Source organism: Lepidochelys olivacea, assembly GCF_965140295.1.
Source record: "Lepidochelys olivacea isolate rLepOli2 genome assembly, chromosome: 21".
NCBI classification, from domain to species: Eukaryota; Metazoa; Chordata; order Testudines; family Cheloniidae; genus Lepidochelys; species Lepidochelys olivacea.
Genome location: NC_140431.1, coordinates 11,827,810 through 11,853,004, shown reverse-complemented (window position 1 = coordinate 11,853,004; position 25,195 = coordinate 11,827,810). Strand labels below are relative to the sequence as shown.

General features: G+C 49.5%; 1 protein-coding gene across 7 annotated transcripts in view; it reads right to left on the bottom strand.

The window, feature by feature from the left end:
• Positions 1 to 24,087, bottom strand: part of BRPF3 (bromodomain and PHD finger containing 3) — a 48,178-nt gene extending 24,091 nt beyond the window's left edge. For 2 of the 7 annotated variants that reach the window (XM_084611096.1, XM_084611097.1), the window contains exons 1-7: positions 23,746 to 24,086; positions 10,760 to 12,161; positions 7,750 to 7,948; positions 5,819 to 5,950; positions 3,776 to 3,904; positions 3,069 to 3,381; positions 1,041 to 1,310 (exon numbers count right to left, since the gene is read on the bottom strand). In XM_084611096.1, coding sequence (XP_084467222.1) covers positions 1,041 to 1,310; positions 3,069 to 3,381; positions 3,776 to 3,904; positions 5,819 to 5,950; positions 7,750 to 7,948; positions 10,760 to 12,144 — 2,428 coding nt within the window. In that variant the 5' untranslated portion in view covers positions 12,145 to 12,161; positions 23,746 to 24,086. Of the gene's footprint in view, positions 1 to 1,040; positions 1,311 to 3,068; positions 3,382 to 3,775; positions 3,905 to 5,818; positions 5,951 to 7,749; positions 7,949 to 10,759; positions 12,162 to 23,745 lie in introns of all 7 variants that reach the window. The other 5 variants (XM_084611101.1, XM_084611102.1, XM_084611099.1 and 2 more) reach the window with 3 other exon arrangements.
• Positions 24,088 to 25,195: the final 1,108 nt, after the last annotated feature.

Here is a 25,195-nt window from a genome sequence, read left to right as displayed (position 1 = left end):
GCTCCATGGGGGGAGGGTTATCAAGCTTCCTCCAGGGACTAGGAACAGAGGGAGGTAATTACTGCAAATCCAGTAACAAGTAACTCCAGAGAAGTACCACCCCAGGGAGGAATTGCATAGACTGGTTCAGGCCAGGTTCGAGAGGGCAGCAGACCAAAAAAAGGGCTTTTGGTATAAAGGAGGAGACTGAACTGAGCCAGAGTGCCTCATTTTGAACCTCGAACTGACATGAAACTGTAACCAAGAGGGTAAAACTCCGCTGGAAAGGTATGAAGGACTTTGGGAACCTACCAGGGCTCCATCTGGAAGACAGGCTACACCTGGTAAGCATAACATGAGTGTAGACTGTATTGTTTTATGATCTGTTTTCTCTCAATTGCTTTTGTCTTAAAATAAAGGTACTATGCTTTGTGAAAGCGAGCTAGTCAATGGTAACGCTGTCAGAGTCCCTGGGAGAGCACAAACCACAGGTGTTGAACTACGGTCAGACCTGCTGGGATAGCCATAGAGAGTAACAGGGGGACTGCAAGCCTAAATCCCCAGCCCGGAGAGAGACGGACCGGGGTCCCCCCCCATACAGCAATGATGGCTGGAGATCTGAGACCTAAAGGAACATCCCTTGAGCAGACCATGGGAGGGGGCAGAGGTGCAGTGAAACCCAACCTGTGACATACTCCTCCAACCTCTCCTTTCATACTCTTCCAACCTTTCCTGAAAGGCTCATAACCACATTCCCAATTCCAATCCCTCAAAAGATACAATCCCGGCAGCAGAAATCCATGGCCTATGCCAATTGATAAAGTGCCATGAAATATCAGGAAGGTTTCTGATGCCCTACATCCCTTGGACAGCCTGCTCCAGTTTTCAAAATTCATTACATGTGGCCCATACCTCTTTCTAATACAATAAACGCACTTTCCCAGCACACAGATGAATGATACAATCATCTAGTCAGTCCTCTGCAATCCCCAACAGGTCTCCCTTCCTGCCCAGGCTGCAGTGCTCTCCATTTCCCTTGGAGACCGGCTGAAACCTCTCACCTTTCTCCCCGTCATCGTCCTGGTCTCCCCTTAGCGTTTTGTCCAGACCCTCCTCCCGCGAGACAGGCTCTCCATTTGGCATGGTCTTGTTCTGTTGCTGGGCCAGCTTTTGCCGGATGGAGTTGATCTCACGTCTCAAGAGCCGGATGCGTCGGGTCCGGGCGCCGCTGGATCGCATGGTGCTCACCATGTCCAGCTTCTCCAACAATTCCTTCAATTGCGCCTCCAGGGAAAGGTGAGCCCGATTCTCGGGGAGGAGAATATTGTCCACTGCACCAAGAAGAGAAGCAATATTAAGAAGTGATTGCTGACATCTCGTGTACTCGAAGAGTGAAAGAAAGGCGCTCTGTTCCTTGGAGGAGGAAATTCCACTGTACCCAAACCAACCATTGCAAGTCCACAGCCATGCATCTAGCTATAAGGATAATTAAACACTGGAACAGGCTTCCAAGGCAGGTTGTGGAATACCTGTCATTAGAGGTTTTTAAGCACTGGTTAGACAAACACCTGTCAGGGCTGGTCTAGGCCCTACATTTCTATGATTCTATGATTCTTCTTATCAATGCTATTTGCAAACGCTATGCCACTGGTAGAGGACTGAAGAATTCTCAGGGTCAGATTCCAAGAGGGATGCATCCTTTAGGAAGCAGATTACAGACAAAGAGAGAGCTCCATGGGAGGGATGGGAAGCAGTAATCTGAACTAAGTTCAGCAAAGCTATTTCGTACTGCATGGGGTTGGGAACAAATGCTACAGAGATGCAGATTCGTCCCATGGTGGTTTCTACAACTGAAGCAATCAGAAGTTCAGGGCGTGCCAGGAATAAAGGTCTCTGTGACAAGACTCTTTCTATGGTGTTTTCTGTATTCTGGGTCACAATATCACCATACCTATGCTGTCCCCTTGACAAAGAATTCCTCCCATCCCCCTACCTCAACTCCTTCAGAACATGCCAATTCTTTGGCTACCCAGATTGACTTTGTTGAGAGAAGGCATGTGGTCATTATGTCCAGTGCAAGGAGAAGGGTGAAATGAGGTTAGACTGGGCTGTCTGCAGTTGGGACTGAAAATAATCATAGAAATTAGAAATGGAAGACACCCTCACATTCCAGCTGCTGGCCAGTGCAGGATTGTCCCTACAATAAACTGCCCTACAACTGATGTCTCTGTGAGATGCACTGGAATACCTTTCCCATACATTTTAAATTCCAGTAAACCAGCCTCCCAACCTCGGTAGAGAGAGGGGAATGGTGGGCCAATTATATAAAGTACAAGACAGCCTAAACCTGTGTGAATTCATCTTTTCAAGGCTCTTTAAAAATACCCAATTTACAGTATAGCCATGGCACAGGGATTCCACAGCAAATAGTGAGCCTGTGGTCTTGTGGTCTGGGACTAAAGGGAGCTGGGTTCAGTACCCGGCTCTACCACAAACTTCCTGTGCGACCTTGGGCAAATCACTTAATCTTTCCATGCCTCAGCTTCCCATCTGTAAAATGGGGATTAAAAACATTTCCCTGACTCACAGGGAGTGTTGTGAGGATAAATTTGTGATTGTTAGATGCATACAGCCGGATTTGCAAAAGAGATCAAGGCCACATTTCCAAGTGCCCAGCCCCCCCACAAATCAGGGCCAGCTTTTCCAAAGTGCTCAACAACCAGCAGCTCCCGTTGCAGCATTGCAGACTTTCAAAAGAGCTCAGCCCACTATGGGGCTCTTTTGAGAAGCTGGACACTTATTTAAGTCCCTAGAGAGGAGCTAAGATTGTTTGAAAACCTGTCTCTGGAAGTGGGTGTTAAGCTCATCTGAAATCTGGCCCTTAGAGCCTACAATAATGGGAGCCATATAAGTGCCTATAGAGGTAGACGGATGTGCCCAAATCTTACACCTCAAATGGTGGATACAGTTATAGCCCCAGCAAAGTAACATGGTCAGAATGATGGCTGGTCCTACACACAGAATCTAGGAGTCTGGCTTTTACTGGACTGTTTGCCAATCCTAAAACTAAACAGCTCAGGGAAACTCACCATCCTCCCAAGAAAAGCGATAAAAGTCTTCCGTTTTGGGTGACTCGGGCAGGTGAATCCCCACATCAGTGTCAAAGCCAATGTTTTCAGCCTGCCGTCGCGCATGGCGTAATATCGCTCCTCCAAGGTCTCTCAGCCGGACAGCTGCTCGGTGGAAAATCGTGTCTTTAGCATTATACCTCATGCAGTTGGTAACTATAAGGTTAAAGTCTTCCTCAAACTCATCCAAGGTTCGGTACAGGTGGGACTCCAGCTTCCGCCTCATGGTGGAAAAATCCATTGGATTGGAAATGAATTCCAGGTAATCTGGAACCTAAACATATAAAACCTGTACAATTACAAAAACCATTTACTAGCCAACCAGAGCGCATCCATCATAAGCACTCTTAATGTCCTTTCCACCTGCAGAAGGGATAGTGTCACCAATGCACACATACTCCACCCAGTTGAGCCAGACATGCCCCGGCTCTGCAGAATGAAATTACTTGACTGAGATGCTGAAGTAAGCTTCCTGAAAACAATGCCTAGGATACCCCATGTGAGCCTCCTTTAGAAATTCCTTAGCTCATGCAAACTGAGGACAAAGACGGTCTGAGCTCTCTCAAAACAATGCCCTGCCCCTGCCATTCATGGTCACTCATATGACACCATGTGAGCTTCCTCCCATCTTCAAAGCAGTGCCCTCAGCTTATAGGAAAGATACTTGCCTCATTCAGGTTAACAGGCTCTGCAAAAATCTGGGCCGGATCCTTCTCCTGCAGCAGGTCCAAAGTTGTGCGAAGCAGCACATTGAAAGGAGTCAGCTGTAACTCCATAGCAGCTTGTTGAACTTTGACCTGGGAATGGTGGAAAGGAATCACATGCAGTTATCAAAAATGTATTTCCCTTACTTCCGTTAAATTAAATTAAACCAGTTCCATTCACTGACGGCAAACTCAGACCTTTTTAAACTCGTTTCTGAAGCATGTTTGATCAAGTGCTTGTTTCTTCCGTTTGTAATGTAGAAATTAACAAAAATACCATGCAGTATACTGAGTCATATAGTGAAAGAAGTTGCCTTCTTACTGTCTTAACAAAAATAATTACAGGCCAAGTTTAATATCTGATACATCCTCTACCAGGGAACTAAACCTTGTAAACTGGGGCACTCCTAGTTAGTCTATCTCATAACACTAGAACAAGGTGAAACTCAACGAAATTAAAAGGCAACACATGTAAAAGTGATAACAGGGAACACCTTTTAATGCCCCACAAAGTAACTATGGAATTCCCAGCCTCAAAATATAAGATCAATTAACAGGATTAGTTTTTTTAAAAAGGATAAAAGATTTAGGCATTTTTTTATGAACAGCAACATCCAGAGTTACATTAGACAAAATAAATAAGTTATAAGGGATATAAACTCTCATGTTTCCGGCCATAAGCCAATCACTAACTAGAAGGATTCTAGAGGTAGGCTATTCAATAGTTGTCCATCAGAAGGTTTCCTGCTCCTTCCTCTGAAGCATCTACTACTGGTTGATTTCAGAGACAGGATAATGGACTAGATGGACAATTGATCTGATCTGATCTGGCTGTGTTTCTACTTCAAGGACGATGGAACTGAACGAAAAAATGTATTCCTCCTTTAATTTCTTAAGGTCTATGATATTACAATCCGCCTGTATGGTATTAAAATCACCAACTCAATGTCTAGGGAAAGGACTTCTACTTATGTGAGGCAAACTTAGCTAGGGCTGCCAAGCATGTATATTATATACATCTAAAAGCTGGGCTGAGAAGCAGTTCCAGCTACATATGTTTCTCCGTGGTAACTTTTCCTTTCCAAACTATACTGGAATTTCACTAAGCTGTTTAGGATGTAGTTACCTGTGATACAGACACATCAAGATAGCAAAAGCAAAAGGAAACAAACAAAGGAATGATTTTTTACCCTCCCACCCAAAGGATGTCAGCATTCACAGCAGAATAACCCCAATCCTGTAAGTCAGGAACAACATAAATAGGATGAACCAGTGCTGGCACCATCAGGAGATCTCAGTCAAAAAACGGATGGAGTCCAGTCAGCTGTCACGAGAAAGGATTCCCAACTGGACCAGCTTGTAAGCAAAGTAAATAATACAGAGACCAGGATGGAGAGTGTGAAAGAAATCTGACCACGCAGGCTGGTATAAGCTTGAAAAACTGCAAGGGCAAAAGAAAACTTTCCAGTTTAGTAAGTGGTCTAAGTTCAAAACTGCCTCTCTCACAAAAAAAAACCCACCTCAAGGTAAGACTTAGGAATCTTTCCCTTACCAAATGGAGAGGAGGAGGATTTAGGATCATTCTTGGTGTGACGGTTACCAAAATACTGGAATAAACATTAAAAAAGATCTATTTTCTGTTCCACAAGCATATGATCCATGCTCAGGACAGAAACAGCAGGGGTGTTGCATGCCATGATTCAAATGCATAGGTAGTTACATAAAGAAGCTTGCCCAGCACTTAACAGCACAGTGCCTGACTCTGCCCAGTGCTGTCAGTCAGCCTCTCCCTAGCACTGCAAGTCAGCAAGGGTCTGATTTGCAGAGGTATTGAGCATCTGTATCTCCCTCAGACCTCAATGGGAGTTGTGGGTGCTCAGCACCTCTCAAGGTCAGTACCTGTGCAAAGAGAAAAAGATTTAAGAAAAGCTGCTGTGTTTCCATTCCTCCTCCAGCTGCAAGTGGAGCGGCGCATGAGGCTGCAGGAAAGGCCCAGGATCTACCTACCTGTTCCCGTTTGAGTTTCTCCCTCTTACGGATCAGCTCAATGAGCAACCGTGCTCTCTCCAAATCGTGCCGCAGTTTCTGCCAGTACTTCAGTTCCTCCTTCACTGCACTGGTCTTCTCATCCTGCTCCTTCTGTAAGGGGTAACAGTGGGATGAGATGAAATGCACATACAGACTTCTTGTGTTGTCTACTTTTCCCAAGTGTCTCGGCTCCCATACTCTTTCTCCTGTCTACTTCCATTTCTACTAGACCCCATCCATACTACAAAATCGACTGCGTTTAAGCACTATACTTAAGTAGCAGCCTGATCATGGTAAAACAGGCGTTTGGTCTTGTCTGTGTGGACAGGTCTAAACCAGGTTATAACCACATTCCAGAAATATGATCTAGTCCATGTTCAGTCGTACTCTCATTCCTTTCATATAAAAGTCATTATTATTTACACTACAACTAAACTTGATGACCCATTGTGCTAGGTGCTGTACATACTCTCTTAAGGTCCTTTTCAAGTAATGACAAGGATATACTGATGTATAAATGCTCACCTGAGACAACCAATAAAAGACAAACACAAAGGAAGTACGGATGATTTACATTTGTATAGTGTCTTTCACCCAGAAGCATTCATTTACAATGACTACTTACTGAAAACTGCTGAATCAACATATTAAGTAAATTTTGCACTCCCCTACCCTAGATTCATTAGTGTCAATTAAATTTTGCACTAGTCAGTCAGAAGTCACCACACAAATCAAATCTGTGATTTCCACTAAATATGGTAAATATATATGTGCACAATATACACAGTGCTCCACAAAGAAGTTTTACAGCATTCAGGAATCACTTGACTTCACCACCTCACCAGCTACCACTGATCTGGAACGCAGCCACTGTTTAACACTGCACATCAGTTCAGAAGAGGAAGCAAAAAAGATTATATCAGATTATTATTTAAATAGGGCCATAAATGTGCATTGGAGGATTTGAAATTGAAGCCGCAGGAGGAATTACCCAAATTGGGATTCGGCTAGGATTCTGGAGCTAACACCTCTTGTCTTGTGAATGGGATCTTTAACAGCCACAATAAGACAGTGCTTGGTTTTATGATTCATCTGAAAGATGGTCTCACAAGCAGCACATCACACACCAGCACAATCCCAGGGCACTGATTCCATTCTGACTCACGAGGAAGAGTGCCACCCACTGAATCACCAACACCATTTGCTGCAGCACAATGGATCTCCCATTCAAGTACTAACCTGGCCTGACTCCTTGAGTGTACCAACAGAAAACAGCATAGATTAAGAAAGAGCACTCCTTCTCCATTGTAATTCCCTTAAAGAACAGGGTGTTTCTCTAGTTCTACCGCTATTACCCATTCCAAATCCCCAATTCAATACCCAGAACTCATCACCTGACTGCATCTCTGCCAGTGCTCAAAGTTGAATGACATCCTTCCAGTCTCTCCATCCTGCTCCCCTTTCCAGTTTACCCCAAACTTATTTCCCCATAGCTCTTTTGAAAGTCTGCAATGCTGCAACGGGAGCTGCTGGTTGTTGAGCACTTTGGAAAAGCTGGCCCTGATTTGGGCAGGGCCAGGCACTTGGAAATGTGGCCTTGATCTCTTTTATCCGGCTGTATGCATCTAACAATCACAAATTTATCCTCACAACACTCCCTGTGAGTCAGCGAAATGTTTTTAATCCTCATTTTACAGATGGGAGGCTGAGGCATGGAAAGATTAAGTGATTTACCCAAGGTCACATAGGAAGTTTGTGGTAGAGCCGGGTATTGAACCCAGTTCCCTTTAGTCCCAGACCACAAGACCACAGGCTCACTATTTGCTGTGGAATCCCTGTGCCACGGCTATACTGTAAATTGCGTATTTATGAAGAGCCTTGAAAAGATGAATTCATATTCCTTTTCTCACCCAGGCTGCTAGATCATGTGGTACTGGAACGAGGGGTGGTACCTGCTCTGCATTTCTTTGGGACTGCAAGTGAGAGTGGAGGCGCCGGATCAGAGGGACACCATTCCTCGCCTGGCGCTTCAGCAGCCAGTAGTTGTGTAGCCGCTGCATAAACTGGTTCTTCCTCTGGAGAGAGAGTCCACTGCAGATTTTATTCAACCTACAGGAAACAAACCAGATCAGCAAGCAGACTACCCCGCACATCAAAACAATCATCAAATTCTGTGGACCACGATAGCACGTTAAGATCTGCTGCTGCAGTAACAGTGGTGCACAATTTTGCAATGTTGTGTCAATATGCGTAAGAACTGTACACATAATTCACGCCAGTCTGTGCCAATCTGGGGTCTTTCAGGTGTGAAGACAGCCATCTCTGCCTTCAGGAATGTATTGTTATTTTAACAGCAGCTCGGCCGGAGCTATAGTCATAGCAGGGTGAGAAGTATCCAATCACCAATTCAGCTCCAAGGGAGCAGTTAACTTTACTAGGGCTTGTCTACACTGGCAAATTTTGTCGCCAAAAACTGCCTTTTGGCGACAAAACAGCAAGAGTGTACACACTACAATGGGACTTTTGTTGCGAAAAATGCCCCGTTTTGGTGACAAAAAACTTCCACCCCTAGGAGAGACTTTTGTCTTTTCCCCTCCCTTTATTGTCGACAAAGAGCCAGTGAAGACACTGCTGATTGTTTTGTCGACAGAACTGGCAGTATACCACAATGCCTGCTCTAATTGCTCTGCTCAGTGTTTTGATCTCTGCTGCCCTGCAAGCATGCACCCCTCCCCTTTCAAAGCTCCAGGAAGTATCTGTGTGCTGCTCCGTTTGGGGAACAAACAAAGAGCAAATCATTGGCATGCACCTGGTCTGCCTGGCACTAGGCACACAGCTGCAGGCAGACTGCTGCTGCAGGGGGAAGGGGACAGACTGCTAGGCTGCCATCCCTCAACATGGAGAGCTCCCAGAGCTACTCATGATGCTGCTCTCTGCAGCTGAGGGAGAACTCGGAGAGAAACCCAAGATCTGCAGTGATCAGCTCTTCCTTCCCACAACACTGCACAGTGGGATACATACCCACGGTACCTTGCTCACCCTGTCGATGATGGCGTCCCCGATGTGGACAGGATCTGTCGACAGAGGGAGCAAGTGTGAACTCCCTTGGGTGATTTTTGTTTTGTCGACTTCTGGGTGTCAACATAAGTTTTGTCAACAAAACTTGGTAGTGTAGACAAGCCCCTAGAGGCATTTAAGTTTCGCATTATTAAGCAAGGCACACTAGGGAACAAACTCAAATAGAGTCCCAGGATGATATTTTTAACCATTTAACAATTTTTAGGCCATTCCTGTGTTTGTACAGCACCCAGCATAATGGGGTCCTGGCCCATGACGAGGGCTCCAAGCTGCTATGATAATACAAATAATAAACAACACATGGTATCTGAGCAGGTTCCAACAGAACCTCTATTTAAATACATGGGGCATCTGGCTGCACTTTCCAAGATGCTAAAAGAAAATAGAGCACCATCCCCTGCTCCATGAGGGCGTCCTGGCCGAAATACACTAGGCCAAATTTGCAGCTGCAATGACAATGTTGCATTCAGCTCACTAAGCAGGATGCTTAGGAGCCATGAAGTGAGGACTCAAAACACAGTGGCTTTAGATCAATAGGAAGCTGCTTTCCATTGAGGCCCTCTTCACCCAGTGGCTTGCAACCAAGTCTGAAACTATTTTAAAGCCTGGTCACAGTCCAACATGGTTTATGTTTACACGTTGCGTGTTATAATTTGGTATAATTAGAGCTGGGTGACATTTTTCGGACTAAATTTTTTCTTGCAAATAAATACAGATTCAGGTCGATCAAAATATTTTGCGAATTTGTATCGGTTTTGGCAAATTATTTCGGTCAGGAAGAAAAAAAAGGAAAAATAATTTGGAAATGTCAAAATGCTTGGTGTTGAGATTGCCGAAACAGACCATTTCAATGTTTTACACTAGATTCCTGACTGAGGCGCCATTGGCTTTCATAAGGCCCAAGGTGGAGATGCTGCTTCCCTTATACCTATAACCCAGTGGTTACAGCACTCACCCAGAATGACCCTGGTTCAAATCCCTCTTCTGCCTGATGGGGCGCAGGGACGGGAACCTGGATGTCCCCCCTCTCAGGTGAGTGCCCTCATCACTGGACTCTGAGGCATTTGAGGGTAGGTCTCTCTCAGTCTCTCCTGTTGAAACTGTTCTACTTTGTACAAATAATTAAATATTCAGTGGAGCAGGGACTGAAATTCAGGTATCCCCTCCCCGCCACCGGGAGGAAGCCCTAACCATGTAGCTACCAAGTCACTCTTTCACTCCCTGGCCCAGTGAATATTTAGTTAATAGGAGAGATTGAGAGACCCACCCTAGAATAGCCAACAGCCCAGTGGTCAGGGTACAAAACTGGGAGGGGAAGACCTGGGTTCAAGTCCATGCTCCATACCAGGAAGAAGGATTTGCCAGCAGTCCCGAAGTCCCCTTGGGAATCCAGCCCCCTTTGCTTTTATTTTTTTTTAAACGGCTAAAAAGGCCCAAAAATCAAACGAAAACATTTTGTTCAACCCATAATGATTTTTTTTTCTTAATTGCCAGGCTTGGTGTTTGTTAAAGATCCCCTGGGAATGAGCTACAGTTTGGGCATAACTGCTGAAAAAATAACAACAGAAGCTAGTCCAATGAAAGATGTTACCGCACCCGCCTTGTCTCTCTCTGACGCTTCAACTGTGCCGACAACAACCGGGTGCAAAAATGGTGCTTGTTCCTGCTTCTGCAGAAGGTGTTTTGAACATGGTTGTTGCTAGCTGAAGTATGGACAAGTGTCTTCAGGGGGTGCAGTTTAAAGATTAAAGGGAAGACAGATGCTGGATGAACCCAGTCCTTAATACAAAAGACCTGGCCAATCCCAGGTATCCACCAGAGAGCATCGGTACCAACACCCACCTGTAAGAGGGGATCTGTGTGACTGTCACCAGTGGCATAGACGAACGTCCATCTGCCAGGTCACAGACTTCCTTTTTGATCTTCTGCTTCAACTTCACTTTGCTCTTCTTCAGGGATCCCTTGGGGGTGCTGACGCTGTCTTCCTCCTCTCTTTCTTCCTTCGCGATGTCCTCCTCCCCTTCACTGGTAGCAGTCGTAGACCCTTTTTTCGTGGTACCGGGTGGGGAATGTGCCCCACAGTAAGCCGTCTTGCGCACCGTGAAAGTTGTGCCGTTGATGCTGGTCTCCCTCATGGGTTCTATCTTCATGAAGAGACCAGCCCGTTGGGCACAGGTGACGTGGAAGGCAGTATAGCAGTTCACCTTATGGCACTGGATAGCAGCTCCCATGCCCTTCTGCTTGCAGATGTAGCAAGTCAGCTTCCAGCGAGCTGGTGGGATGTTGTTTATCCCTTCGATGGGCTCCAGGAACACAGTGTTTGCAAAGCAAACCTCGGGGATCCAGATGGCACAAACAACATGGGCCCAGCGGCCATCACTGGTCTGCTTGAAGGCTCCGCCTTTGTTTGGGCACAGAACACAATCAACCGGGCGAGAAGGGGACTGCAGGCAGCAGCGGCAAAGCCACTGGCCCTCGGGGATGTAGGGTACTCCGTAGCACTCCTGGTGCACGGCCAAGTTACAGATGTCACAGAACAGGATGACGTTGCTGTTGTGACATTCATCATCCATGCAAACGCAGCAGACTGCGTCCTCATCAATCAGTGACTGCTGTGCTCCGTTGTTGCGGCTCTCCAAGTATGACTCCTTCTCCAGCCGATCCACCAGCAGCTCAAAAGCATCAGCAGAAACTGTCCCATAGCCATCATCCTTCCGCTTCTCATTAACCATGTCCAGCCAAGCCAGATCCTCCTCGTCCATGTCATACTCCACCTCTGCATCGAGGTCCTCAGGAGGCTTCTCCATGTACCGGTAGTATGCTGCAGGCAGAGGAGGGGCATCTGGCTGGCTGAAGGAGTCCATCACCCGGAAGCTGGGCTGGGGTAAATGGAAAGATGTCCCTGGTGCATGTTTGGAGCATGACTCTTTCTTTTTGCCTTTCGAGGGAGTTTTCTTGGACTTGGAAGGGAACAGGGGCTGTTCACTGTTTTCCTTGTTGCTGTTGCACTCTGTGATATCCTGGGCAGTCAGCTCATCCTCCGTGATGATCTTTAGGGGGTCGTAGATGCTGATGCGATGGAGGCGTCCATCAATATCAACCTCCACTATCCGCTGGGCCTGGGCATACGTCAGAGTCTCCCGGGTGGGCGAGCATTTCAGGCTGTAGGGCGAGGAAGAACGTCTCCCCTCGGGGTTCTGCCGGGACCTCCTCCGAGGTTTCCTCATAGCTGCACCTGGAAACCCTGTAACACAACACAGAGCACAATTTAAGCCAGCAGCACAGGAAAACGTGAGCAGCACAGATTCAAAAAATTACTCAGCATGATAGGAGTGAAACATGTCCACTAGAGCAGTGGTCTCCAAACTGGGGTGCACGCATCCCAGGGGGTGCGCGAGATGATCCCAGCGAGTGCGCGGCACCAGGAGCACCACCAGACAGCACTTTGCTGTTTTTTTTCTTCGGCAGCAGCTCTGCACGTCCACAGCTGGTGCTCCCCTCTGGGGGCCCGCCTGTGGTAAGTCTTCCGTTCTTCCATCAGCAGCATGTCTGCGGCCGGTCTTCACCCTGAGGGTGCGCGAGCCAAAAAGTTTGGAGACCACTGCACTAGAGGCTCAACTAATTTCAGATTCACTAAAGCACTGAAAGCATTTCCTCCTTCTTTAGACCCAAGGGGGCACACATCCACCAGTGGATAGGGTCTACTATGTCTCCTATTATGTTGTAGCATTGCATTGCAAATCCCCTCCAGGCCCCTGCTCTGTTATCTTTTCAGAGGACTGGCATACCACTGTACAACCAGCTGAGAAAAGCTGAACTGAGTTTGATGGTATTTGGTATTGAGCTAAATGTTGTAGAGAGAGTGCTTTGCTCAGCTCGCAGTTGGAACTCCCACCAAATCGAACAACACTTTTTATATCTGATGGCATTGTCCATATATTAATAAATTCATGCTGCACATGGAATTTTTCTCTATGCTCTTGTGCCTGTTATTATTATTATTTACTTCCCATAGCACACACAATGTACTAGACATTTTCCAAACTTAAAAGCAGGCACTATTCCTGCCCCCTAGACCGTGGTACCGTTTTCACTCAACAAAGTCTGGTGAAAAAACAGGTGAGAATTCTACAGAAGAGGGTTATACGCCTATATCTGCAAGTAATATCCCACTGCTCACAGAATACATTATGTGAGTTCCAGCTATAAGGCTACATAAAGGAACCAGGCTTTTTTAAGTGGAGCCAGTCACAGTTCCTTGGCTCAGGTTGCAACCAGCATTTCAATCTGGGTCCTATTTTCTACCCTTCTGTAAAGTAGTCCACAAAAATATTCATTTTGCAAATTCTGACACAGGCTCAGAGGGCTGCATTAGGAAGTGCTGCAAGACAATGGTTGTGCAATGGGATATGGAAAGGTTTGGAAGAGATTAATCTGGCCAAGTGCTGTTTGAAGTTGTCTCATGGCTCTGGAGCACTTCCAGGGTATCTACCGAAAGGGACTGGCACTGAAATAGATTGGCAACCTGGCCTTCAGTAAACACAATTCTTCCTGCAGTCTGGGAATCCAATTTATCCTCACTTCTTTATATTGCAAATAAGCATACAAGGGTGCAGCATGTCAGAACAGGTGCTTCTTTTAAACAGTCAAAGAAATAAAATAAATTAATAAATAATGGGTATATAATCCCAGACACAGCTCTCAGCCAAAGAACGTAACATCTACTGCTAAAAGACAATATAGAAGCTGATGACTGTGGCCTGTTCATTCATTACAGCTTGTGTCTTGAAAACAATGAAAGGAATTACCGAGAACCAGGGACCTCAATCCTACACCCCATGTGCATAACCACTCCTTCAGTGATCCCTTTATACTGAACATCACTAGTTTTTAACGGTAAATGCAGTTCACATCATGGCTGGTGCAATATAAATATTATATATAGATTAGAGATATAGATTAGCTTTAATTTAAAAATCCTGGGTGCACTGACTGACCAACACAACTGAGATGAGACTGCAATGAAAACTGGTATCCAGCCTCTCTCTCCACAATGGCAGCTGTTCCCTCTGGAGCACTCCAGGGAGCGTGTATGTAACTAGCCCTGTGGCTGCCTCCCAACATGCAGAATGGGCCGGAACCCAATATGAACATGCAGAACGGGGCACAACTGGCCGAGCAAAGCCAGAGGAAGAATTTAGCAATGTAGCAGGCCAGATGTAAGGACGAAGCATCCATTCCTTCTGCGATTTGGTGGGGTTCTCAAGGAAACACAGTGGGTGACAGAGAGGCTAGGTTTCATTTCCAGGCTCAAGTGCTGACTGGTCAACATGGAACAGGGGACGAGAGAGCAACACGGGAAAGGAGATTTTTTTTTCTCTCAAACACTTTTCAAACAGCAAGCACAACATGTTTAGGGCGACGATTTTTTAACAGGGTGAGACAGGACTGTATGCTGGAGCCAGAAGATTCAGTGGGAATTGAGGCGGCTGGAGAGAGAGGAAAGAAAATGTAGTAACAGAAATGCTGTGGAGGACAGAGGTGGGAAAGAGGCAAGATGGGAATGTTAATAGGGAGCCAGATAAATCACTTGAGAACAGTGGCCGCGCCAGCAACAGGAAAATGAGCTGTGGGAAGAAAACGGCCAAATCACATGAAAAAACAGACCCAGAAAGACAGGGAGAGAAGAAAAAGAAAAACAGAACATGAAAGCCTCCTGAAAAGATAAGTGGGCTCCTGGCTTATCTCTTGCTGCACTGAAGGTGCACGAAGGGTCTGAACTGCTGCCTCACCAATATTTTATTTAAATATATAATTTCAGCCCTGCTTACAGAATTTGCAGCCATGAAAAAACATTATAAAATGTAATTTGTGTTTAGCTCATTGTATGATTTTTGGTCTATAAAGGGCCTGACCCTGCAAACGCATATTCACAAGAGGCAAGAATGGGTAAGTGCTTGCAGGGGTCAGGCCCTACAACAATAATCAGTTAGTTCTATTGGTGAGGGGTAAACAAGTTCTAGGAATGATGCTTCTAGCCTTGCAGTATTAATATGCCATGGGGAGTCAAGGTTGCAGCCAGGACTAATGGAGTATCATAAAATGCAACCATGGCCCTTAAAACACTAATCAGCCACCTGATCAGCAGGCAGTAAAGAATCCAATTTAATTTGTCCTGACTGAGCTTCCGGTTGTCTCAATTTTACTCCAGGGGGAATTATGTGCCATGTGCATGCACAGAATTTATGTCCCCCGCAGATTTCTTTGCTTCCCTGCAGAAAAATGACTTTCTGATGGGGAAGTAAAGAAATTATGCAAAAGATCCCTATTTGGGGAATGGAGTTACGGCAGAAATGAACTCAACCAAGAAGAAAGGGATGTCCAGGCAGCAGAGACAAGTTATCCTTAGTCAACCTCCTTCCCAACCTGTAAATCAATGGGAACAGAATACCCACTGCACATTCCTTTAATTGTTCCTGCCCTCCTTCTCACTGAAAACCAACCAGGCTTATAAAGAGTGAACTGGAGAACACACAAGGGAGGGACTGAAACATGGAAAACAAGGATTTCAGAAGCACAAGTGAAACGGGAGCCTAAAGAATTTAAACAGGCACCAAGTTTGGTAAACAGAATTAAATTCCACTACTCATGCCACTAACTGAGCATGCAGTTTTCTCAAGATTCTGTTGCAAATACATGCATGCACCCAAGCCAATCACAACGTTTACCTCCTACTTAGGCCTATTGAGAAAAGTGGGGTTTCTCTCATCAGAATTGGCTGTCTTAAAAAACAAGAAGAAAAGGAGTACTGTGGCACCTTAGAGACTAACAAGTTTATCTGAGCATAAGCTTTCGTGAGCTACAGCTCACTTCATCAGATGCATTCAGTGGAAAATACAGTGGGGAGATTTATATACATAGAGAACATGAAACAATGGGTGTTACCATACACACTGTAACGAGAGTGATCACTTAAGGTGAGCTATTACCACTGAATGCATCCGATGAAGTGAGCTGTAGCTCACAAAAGCTTATGCTCAAATAAATTTGTTAGTCTCTAAGGTGCCACAAGTACTCTTTTTCTTTTTGCGAATACAGACTAACACGGCTGCTACTCTGAAACCTGTCATTAAAAAACAAGGTTATAAAACATACAATCATTTAATACTATGCAGAAGCATCTAAAAAGTTACTGAAACTACCACCAGTGAGAGCTGATTGGCTGGGTCAGAGAGGGCAGCTGAACCCAAAAAGTTGTCACGATGTCAGCATAACCATCTCTGAAACCTGACTCCAAAACAATGAAAGAATCTGAAATAGAGCTGGCCAAACGTTGCAGCTTTGTCTACATTAGAGAAATTTGCCATTCTAATTCTTTAGTCCTCCTAGCACCCTGTAATACACCTGATGGTCACAAAAAATTGCTCCAAAGGGTGCCAAAATACTTGCTTTCAACAGGGCTAAGTACTGTAGTGGTCTGTGCTGTTTTAGTCCCAACATGAACAAAGGTAATAGCATAAAGGTTCAAACAGTCCTCCTCGTACTGTCCCATGGTGGCTTTTCAAAAATCTCCCATATTGCACTGCTTCTGGGAACTGTGGGCTAGATACCTAGAAAGCACTACAACTGAACCAAATAGCATGGCTGTTATGCATACACTGAACCATTTGTGCTTAACCCGTTTCTGTCCCACCAGTTCATTCAGGGGCAGTCTGATTCTCAAATGTAAATGTGGCCTGCATCAATTCAATTACACAAACAGAACCTCTGACAGAGGGGCCAAGTGCTATACTGATTTACATCCATGCATTACTGGATTTACCCCTTCCAGAATTTCAACACTATTTTCCAGTGCCACCACACCCTACTTCACCAACCCTCCATGCTCATTGTACACCCTTCCTATTCCATTCCACTCCATTCCTGTAACACCCAGTCCTTCCCTTCTGCTTCCTTGATGCCATAAAATATTTCTCCTCCCCTGCCATTATGCCACACTTCTTCCTAAATCCCATCCCAGTGACACCACTTCACATTCTGCTAGTGTCCTTTTGGAGCCATTCTGCTGTGCTGACAACAAAGTCCTCCTTCCCCAGCACCAGCAGCTCAGTATCTCTTTGCTAATCCACTTCCAGTGCCACCAAGCTTCAATCCTTGCTTAGCTGGCTGCAGGTCTCACCTTCCTCCACTCCATTTCCAGAGTAACAAGGCCACAACCCTTCCATTTTGCCTCTAGGCTTTCCAGAATCTCCCCCATTATCACCAAGGCAGATTTCTTCTCTAGCAACATACTTGCTATCAGCCTACACGCCAGCCACTTGCTCACCTTTCTCCACCTGCAGCCTGGTTCTTCCCCTCCATCATCCAGCAGAGCTGCCAAAGGAGGGTATAGCTCAGCCCCACCGCCTCCATCCCGCAGGACTGGAAGGAAGCCACTGAGACTTGTACGGGTGGGGTGACTGGGGGCGAGGAGGTTAAAATGTATGACACAGTATTGTGTGTGTTCTGTCTGTATGATTGGATTGGTTGATGTGGAGATAATTAAGTTGGCTTAAGAACGGGTGCCATGGAGCGAGAGTCCCTCAGGGAATGGGGGTGAGAGTACCACCGAAAACAGCAGGGTGCCCTGGGAGTTGTGTTTTATGACAGATTTGGGTCCTGCCTTGGAGAGGTTCTAATCTGGACACCAGGCCCCTCTGATAAATGTCTTAGGCTGGCCAAGAAGGTTGAACAATGTTGCCATCAGATGAGGATATGGGGGACTCCAAGCAGGCATGGACTCCAAGAGCTTAGATCCCTCAATTCTTGTGGTGGTGAGCAGGGGGAGATAAGGCAAAAAGAAAACACCAGGCACTGACTGAGGCAAAGGTGTAAATGAAGGCCAAGATGTTACATTCTGGTTCCTTTGGTTTCACTAAATAATCATGCTCAGGAGAACAAGGCATTGGTGAACAGAAGCAACAGAGCAGGAGCCACACTATCAGATACAGGGTCGGTGGCTAAAGAAGTTCGTACCACCGATGATTTAATAATAGGCTTAGGCCCCTGACTTTACATGCAAAATATGAATGATGCTGCAGGATCATTGCTGGCACATTTGACTCCAGTTGTCTGGTTCAGCATGAAACAAAAAGGTATCCAGGAGGAGGTATTATTGTGCTTTTTGCATCTGATCTCAAATGCTGGCTGTCTCCCCTACCACAGCGAGGTCTGTGTGTGTGCACCACGTGTGAGTTCTGGGAGCGGGATCCAATGGGGTGGGTGTGGAGGCCCACTGTGGGAAGATCAGGTTCCTCATCACAGTGGCACTAAGTCACCGATAATGCTTTGTGATTTCAGTATCCCCGTAGATGATGGTTCTTCTGGATCATTCCAGAATTTCATGCCATGACAACCATGAAACTCCCCCACATAATTGCAAGCTCCATTCGTAAGGGTGGAAACACTCTAGATCTGATGTTTGCGTCAGGGGGAAGAGGTTAGAATGATGAATATTTCCTGTTATGGGACAACCACATGCTTCTTTGATCTGAGATCAGGGTGCCCCCATCACACCAAGGTGATGTGTTTTGATGGTTTGCCCTAGAGCAGTTCTCAACCCGTGGGTCAGCTGCAGCCCAATCAGCACACAACTGTGGCCCACGTGACATCCTCAGGGCCATACAGGTAGTATATATAGTGTGGATGTGGCCCACATAACACACAGAGAGTTGCATACGGCCCACAATGGTAAACAGGTTGAGAACCAATGCCCTAGAGGCTGATGGAACCAGTGAGTTTCTAGGAGGTCTTGAGGGAGAAGGCTGTTCTTCCAACAGACCACTCTGTTGATAACTCAGTAAGACTTTATAACAATTTTTTTTTCCTCCACTACAGACAGTGACCCCAAAAGGCCCTCTCTCTCTGCTGTCTTTGGCTTCACAAATTACCTTGGCGAACTGTGACAGACAAAGCAAAAGGGGAGACTGCTAAAGCATTAAAAGCAGAAGCCTAAAGCAGAGCCTGACCACTTGTGGCACGAACAGCTCTTAAGATCGTATGCCATGGCTGTGCTAAGAAAGGTTTCTTCACTTCCACCATAGCATCTGCAACGTCTCGCACAGCAAAACTGTTCCAAGTGACAGCTGACAGCTTGGTGAATCCTACTGCCTCCCCTCAGTTGCCAAGTCAAGTTTCTCTCGTGAAGTTTTCATGTTACGTTCCAAACGTGAGCAATTTTGTCTGCACTGGGCTATACTATATCTTGAGAGGACACACACACTGTCTTCTCTGCTGAGTTTTGGCAGGCATTGTTGGCTGAGATTACAGAGATGCTGGGTCATCTTCATGTCACAACCTGAAATCTGGACTCTTGTCATTCCTGGCAGATGAACACCAGTAGAGAAACTGGGTCCATTGCTGATCAAGATTGTCAATGCTTCCCCAGTGTTGAGGCCCATGCTCAAGAAATCAATTCCTGATATCAACAATCTGGCTAACTATCTATCCACTATTGTCCCATCTCCCATTGTCAGGGAAGGTTAATTAGGATGGGAGTGACAAGGCAACTCTGGCAGTCTGATTCCCTAGATTCTACCCAGTCTTGCTATAGGCCTGGATATGGGGTAGAAACTGCATTGATTACGTTAGCTGCTGATCTCCTCCTAATAGTGGAAAAAGTGTCCATGATGATTCTTTTAGATGTACCTTTGATACAGCTGACCATACAATTTTTTGGTTTCTTTTGCGGACATTAGCAGGGATGGATGTAGCTACTCCTGGGCAGTTCCATTCCCATCTTTCTGACAGAACCCAAAAGATAGCTGTGGGCAACTGTCCCATGTCACAATGGATCTCGTTTGCAGGGTGCCACATGGGTCAACAGAATCAACTCTTTTGTTCAATGTGTATAAGACACTCCTCAAAGAGAGTAAGGGAGGTGACATGGGCTGCACTCTTTTCAGTACATTGATGACATCCAGTCCTACATCTTCATCAGTATGATCCAGAGAGAGCAGCAAAACAAATTATCAAGTGCCTAGATGAACTTGAGACTTGAATGAGAGTTAGCTGGATACAACCCAATCCAGACAAGACTGAGAAAATGTTGGTGGGCTGGAGAAAGCAGCTGGATCTTATTGGGGGATCTTATTTTAGCACCCCTCATTCACAGAGTGCAATTGCCATTTGCAAACAGGTGAACCACTTGAAGCTGTTGTTATATCCTGGGCTGCTCTGGACTGCCCAGGTAGCAGATGTGGCCAAGAGGGCACTTTTCCCCATCTACACTGGCAAGACAAGTGCGATGTTTTCTCTCCAAAATGGAGTTTGCCACAGTTTTCCATGCCATGAAGATAAGATTGCTGTAACGTGCTCTCCGTGGAGCTGAGTGCCAGGACCATTCAGAAGCTGAAGCTGGTACAGAATCCTGCAGCCCATTTATTAAATGGAGTTGCACGATGGGAACATATCCAATCAGTGCCGCATGATCTGAACTGACTTCCAATAAGCTTCCAGGTGGAATTCAAGGGGTTTTTGCCTACAATGCCCTAAATGGTTTGGGACCTGGTTACCTGAGGGACTGCCTCTCTCTCCATGCCATGCCGTTGCAACTGAGACCTGCAGAGATGCTCGAAGAGCCGTTCCTTTGATATAAAGAAAAAGAAGCAGCCGGCAGGGCATTCTCTGTGAAAGGTCCTCAGTTTTAGAACTCAGTCCCAACCGTGGTTCACGAGGGCCCAGATTTCTTAACCTTCTGGGCACACTGAAAAGCCAAGCTTTTTTCACTCTTCTCTAACGCAGTTTAGAAAGACACGGGCTGACATAGATACAGTTATGGGAAGTACCTTGTTTATGTTGGTCTCTGTTGTGATTTTTAATTTAATATTCCAGAGCACTCGACGGGCACCTATAAATAAACCAATAAATGCCACAAAGAAACAATCCTCAATGTCTTCAAGTCACACTTCACTTACGCTTCATCTTGCCACCAGACTGCATTCGTTTCTCATGCCAGCCAGACTGAACACCAGTCATGCCCCTGACCACCTAATCACGCTCCTTCCACAATGCCCATGAACCCACGGTTTTTACATGCCTACCAGACCCATGTCCCCCAAGCCCCACTCTTTCCCAGGGACAGAACACAGATATTTGCAGATGGCTTGGACTCTTCTGCCCTCATGCCTGTACTGAAACATATGAGGAATTGTGTTTGGGCTCAGCAGAGGCTCAGTACAGCTGCATGCCCTACATTTGTGTCAGTGCACACAGTGAGTTTTATCAAGTCTCATCAAATGCCCAGCACAGGTAACCACCACGCCAGTGACAGTGCATGCAGAGAGTTGAGTCAGGCCTCAAGTCCGGGGGATTAAGATCTATGCCGGTAATTGTGAAGATGGTACAATATCATGGTGACGATAGTGATTACATTGAACTCTGTCACTTTTCAGGAGGAGATGGTGCAAGCGGGATGTTAGGCCAAGCCACTGGAAAGCACGTGCAATGAGCTGCACCAGGTGTTAGCAGGAGTGATCTCCGCCTATTGTGAGAATGGAGCATGCCATGGGTAGTATCAGGTCTCTGTAGGAAAGCCTTCGTTTCAGGATGGGTTTGGTGCATGTAGAGAAGAGTGGTAGGCCTCAGTATGGGGGTCCTCTAGGTTCCCAAACCAGGGACAGTGTGCATACAGTGAGTCATGTCAGGCCCTACCAGGAGAATCTCTTCTCTCATGGTGGGGATAGTGTAGGCAGTGACCTGAGTCAGGCCTCAGTAATGGCCCCACTAAGCCGGGAATGTTGCATGCAATGAGCTATGCCAGGTATCAGCAGAGACGACTTTCTCAGGGAGGATGATGCAAGCAGTGAACTTTGTCAGGCAACAGATGATGCATGCAATGAGCTCCCAAGATTCAGTCTCGGGATGATGCACACAATAAGATGTGTAAGGACTTAGGCGAGAGCTCCTTTCAGAGGTATGATGCATGCAGTGAACTGTGCCAGGTCTCAGCAGGGGGCCTCCCCCAAGGCTGAGGTGGGTCAGCTCATGGCCAGGGGATAGTGCATGCAGTGAGCTCAACCAGGTCTCCGCAGGGGGCCTCCCCCAAGGCTTAGGTGGGTCAGCCCACGGCAGGGGGGATAGTGCATGCAGTGAGCTCAACCAGGTCTCAGCAGGGGGCCTCCCCCAAGGCTTAGGTGGGTCAGCCCACGGCAGGGGGGATAGTGCATGCAGTGAGCTCAACCAGGTCTCAGCAGGGCGCTCCCCCCCCCCCAAGGCTGAGGTGGGTCAGCCCCCGGGAGGGGGGTGGTGCATGCAGTGAGCGGTGCCAGGTCTCAGCAGGGCGCTCCCCCCCCCCAAGGCTGAGGTGGGTCAGCCCCCGGGAGGGGGGTGGTGCATGCAGTGAGCGGTGCCAGGTCTCAGCAGGGCGCTCCCCCCCCCCAAGGCTGAGGTGGGTCAGCCCCCGGGAGGGGGGTGGTGCATGCAGTGAGCGGTGCCAGGTCTCAGCAGGGCGCTCCCCCCCCCCCAAGGCTGAGGTGGGTCAGCCCCCGGGAGGGGGGTGGTGCATGCAGTGAGCGGTGCCAGGTCTCAGCAGTGTGCTCCCCCCCCCCCAAGGCTGAGGTGGGTCAGCCCCCGGGAGGGGGGTGGTGCATGCAGTGAGCGGTGCCGGCTCTCAGCAGGGCGCTCCCCCCCCAAGGCTGAGGTGGGTCAGCCCACGGCAGGGGGGTGGTGCATGCAGTGAGCGGTGCCGGGTCTCAGCAGGGCGCTCCCCCCCCCCCAAGGCTGAGGTGGGTCAGCCCACGGTAGGGGGGTGGTGCATGCAGTGAGCAGTGCCGGGTCTCAGCAGGGCGCTCCCCCCCCCCCCAAGGCTGAGGTGGGTCAGCCCACGGCAGGGGGGTGGTGCATGCAGTGAGCGGTGCCAGGTCTCAGCAGTGCGCTCCCCCCCCCCAAGGCTGAGGTGGGTCAGCCCCCGGGAGGGGGGTGGTGCATGCAGTGAGCGGTGCCGGCTCTCAGCAGGGCGCTCCCCCCCCAAGGCTGAGGTGGGTCAGCCCACGGCAGGGGGGTGGTGCATGCAGTGAGCGGTGCCGGGTCTCAGCAGGGCGCTCCCCCCCCAGGGCTGAGGTGGGTCAGCCCACGGCAGGGGGGTGGTGCATGCAGTGAGCGGTGCCAGGTCTCAGCAGTGCGCTCCCCCCCCCCAAGGCTGAGGTGGGTCAGCCCACGGTAGGGGGGTGGTGCATGCAGTGAGCGGTGCCAGGTCTCAGCAGGGCGCTTCCCCCCCCCCCCCAAGGCTGAGGTGGGTCAGCCCACGGCAGGGGGGTGGTGCATGCAGTGAGCGGTGCCGGCTCTCAGCAGGGGATGGGCGGGGCCTGTAGCGTCTCCAGCATTCCCGAGACCTTCCGCGGGGAAAATCCCTCCTCCGCTTACACAGGCGGCGGGAGCGCACGGGGAGGGGAGCCAGATCTCCGCTGCCATTGGCTGCCGTCGCCGTCCATCCGACCATGGTGACCAATGCTAGCACAGGGTCTGTGGTCGAGCGCGGGGAGGGGGTGGGCCTCGGTCCCGCCTCGGCCAATGGGGTGGGAGAAGGTGGGCGGGCCTACCCCCGTTCGGGGGGACAAGATGGCGGGGGGGGTTCTTACCCCAGCTTTTCCCCCCCCAACCCCACCTCACCGGCCGCCACCCCTTTCAGCTGCCCCCGCTATAAGGCGCCGCAGCGGCGGCCGCGCTCCCCGCCCCCCGCCCCAGCCGCGCCCGGCCCGGGGACGGCCGCCGCCCCGCCCGCTCCCCCCCCCGGGTCACCTTCCCGCGACCCCCCGGGGTGGGGGGTGCCGGCCCCGCGGGCTCCGCTTTACCTGGCCGCGCTGCCGCCGCCTGCTCCTCCCTCCTCCGCCGCCGCGGCGGCTCCGGCGCGGGACGGGCTCGCGCGGGGGGGCCGGGGGGACAAGATGTCGGCTGGGTCGGGTCCGCTCCGCCGCCTCCGCGGCTGTCGCCTCAGCGCCGCCCCCGCTGGCCACCGCCGCGGCGGCTCCGAGCCCGGCCCCGCTGCTCCCCGCGCCGCGCCCCCCGGGGCCCCCTCGCTCCGCCGCCGCGGCTCCGGCTCCGGCGGCGGCTGCTGCTGCGGGGGGGAAGCAGGGAGGCGGCGGCGGCGGCGGCGGCGGGGGGGGACAAGATGGAGGCGGCGGCGGCGGCGGCGGCAGCGCAGCCCGGCCGAGCGGAGAGGGAAGGAGGCAGCGAGAGAGCGGGCGGGGGAGGGGGCTGCAGCAGCTTCGCTCCCCCCCACAGGCAGGGACCGCCCCCCCTCGCTCCCCCCTCCCCGGACACCACAGAGCGGGAGGCCCGGGGGCAGCGGCCTCTGGGGGGGAGGGGAGCGGGGACGGCCCGCCTGGAGCGCCCCCACCCCCGCTGGGGGGGGGTTGTCCCCCTGCCTCCAGTGCGCTGAGGGGGGGTGACCTCCACCCCATATATTAAGCTGGGGGTGGCCCCGTGCCTCCAGTGTGCTGGAGGGGGGGGCAGGCTGGGGGGGTGACCTCCACCTCATATGTTAAGCTGGGGGGCTGTCCCCCTGCCTCAAGTGTACTGGGGGGGTGACCTCCACCCCATATGTTAAGCTGTGGGGGTGGCCCCCTGCCTCCAGTGTGCTGAAGGGGGTAGCCTTGGGCGTGCCCTCCCTCTTCCAGTGTGCTGAAGTGAAGGGCAGCCTGGGGGTACCCCCCTGCCTCCAGTCTACTAAAGGGGGGGGGAGACAGCCTGGGAGGTGACCCCCACTGGGCTGAACTAGGGCGTGTCCCCCTGCCTCCAGTGTGCTGAAGTGAAGGGCAGCCTGGGGGTACCCCCACTGGGCTGAACTGCCTCCAGTCTGCTAAAGGGGGGGACACAGCCTGGGAGGTGACCCCCACTGGGCTGAACTAGGGGGTGTCCCCCTGCCTCCAGTCTGCTAAAGGGGGGGACACAGCCTGGGAGGTGACCTCCACTGGGCTGAACTAGGGGGTGTCCCCCTGCTTCCAGGGTGCTGAAGGGGCAACCTGGGGTGTGCCCCCTCCCAGTACACTGAAGTGAAGGGCAGCCTGGGGTGGTGACCGCCACCCTCATATATTAAGCTGGGGGCTGTCCTCCTGCCCCCAGTGTGCTGAAGTTGGGGTACAGCCTTGGGGGTGACCCCCACCCTCATCTGCTGGACTGGGGGTAGTTTGGGGGTATCCCCTCATACCTACCCCCACTGTGCTAAAGTGGGGGGCCCACCCTGGGGATGTCACTGCACCCCAATATACTGATGGGCAGGCTTAGGGTGTGCCCACCTCTACA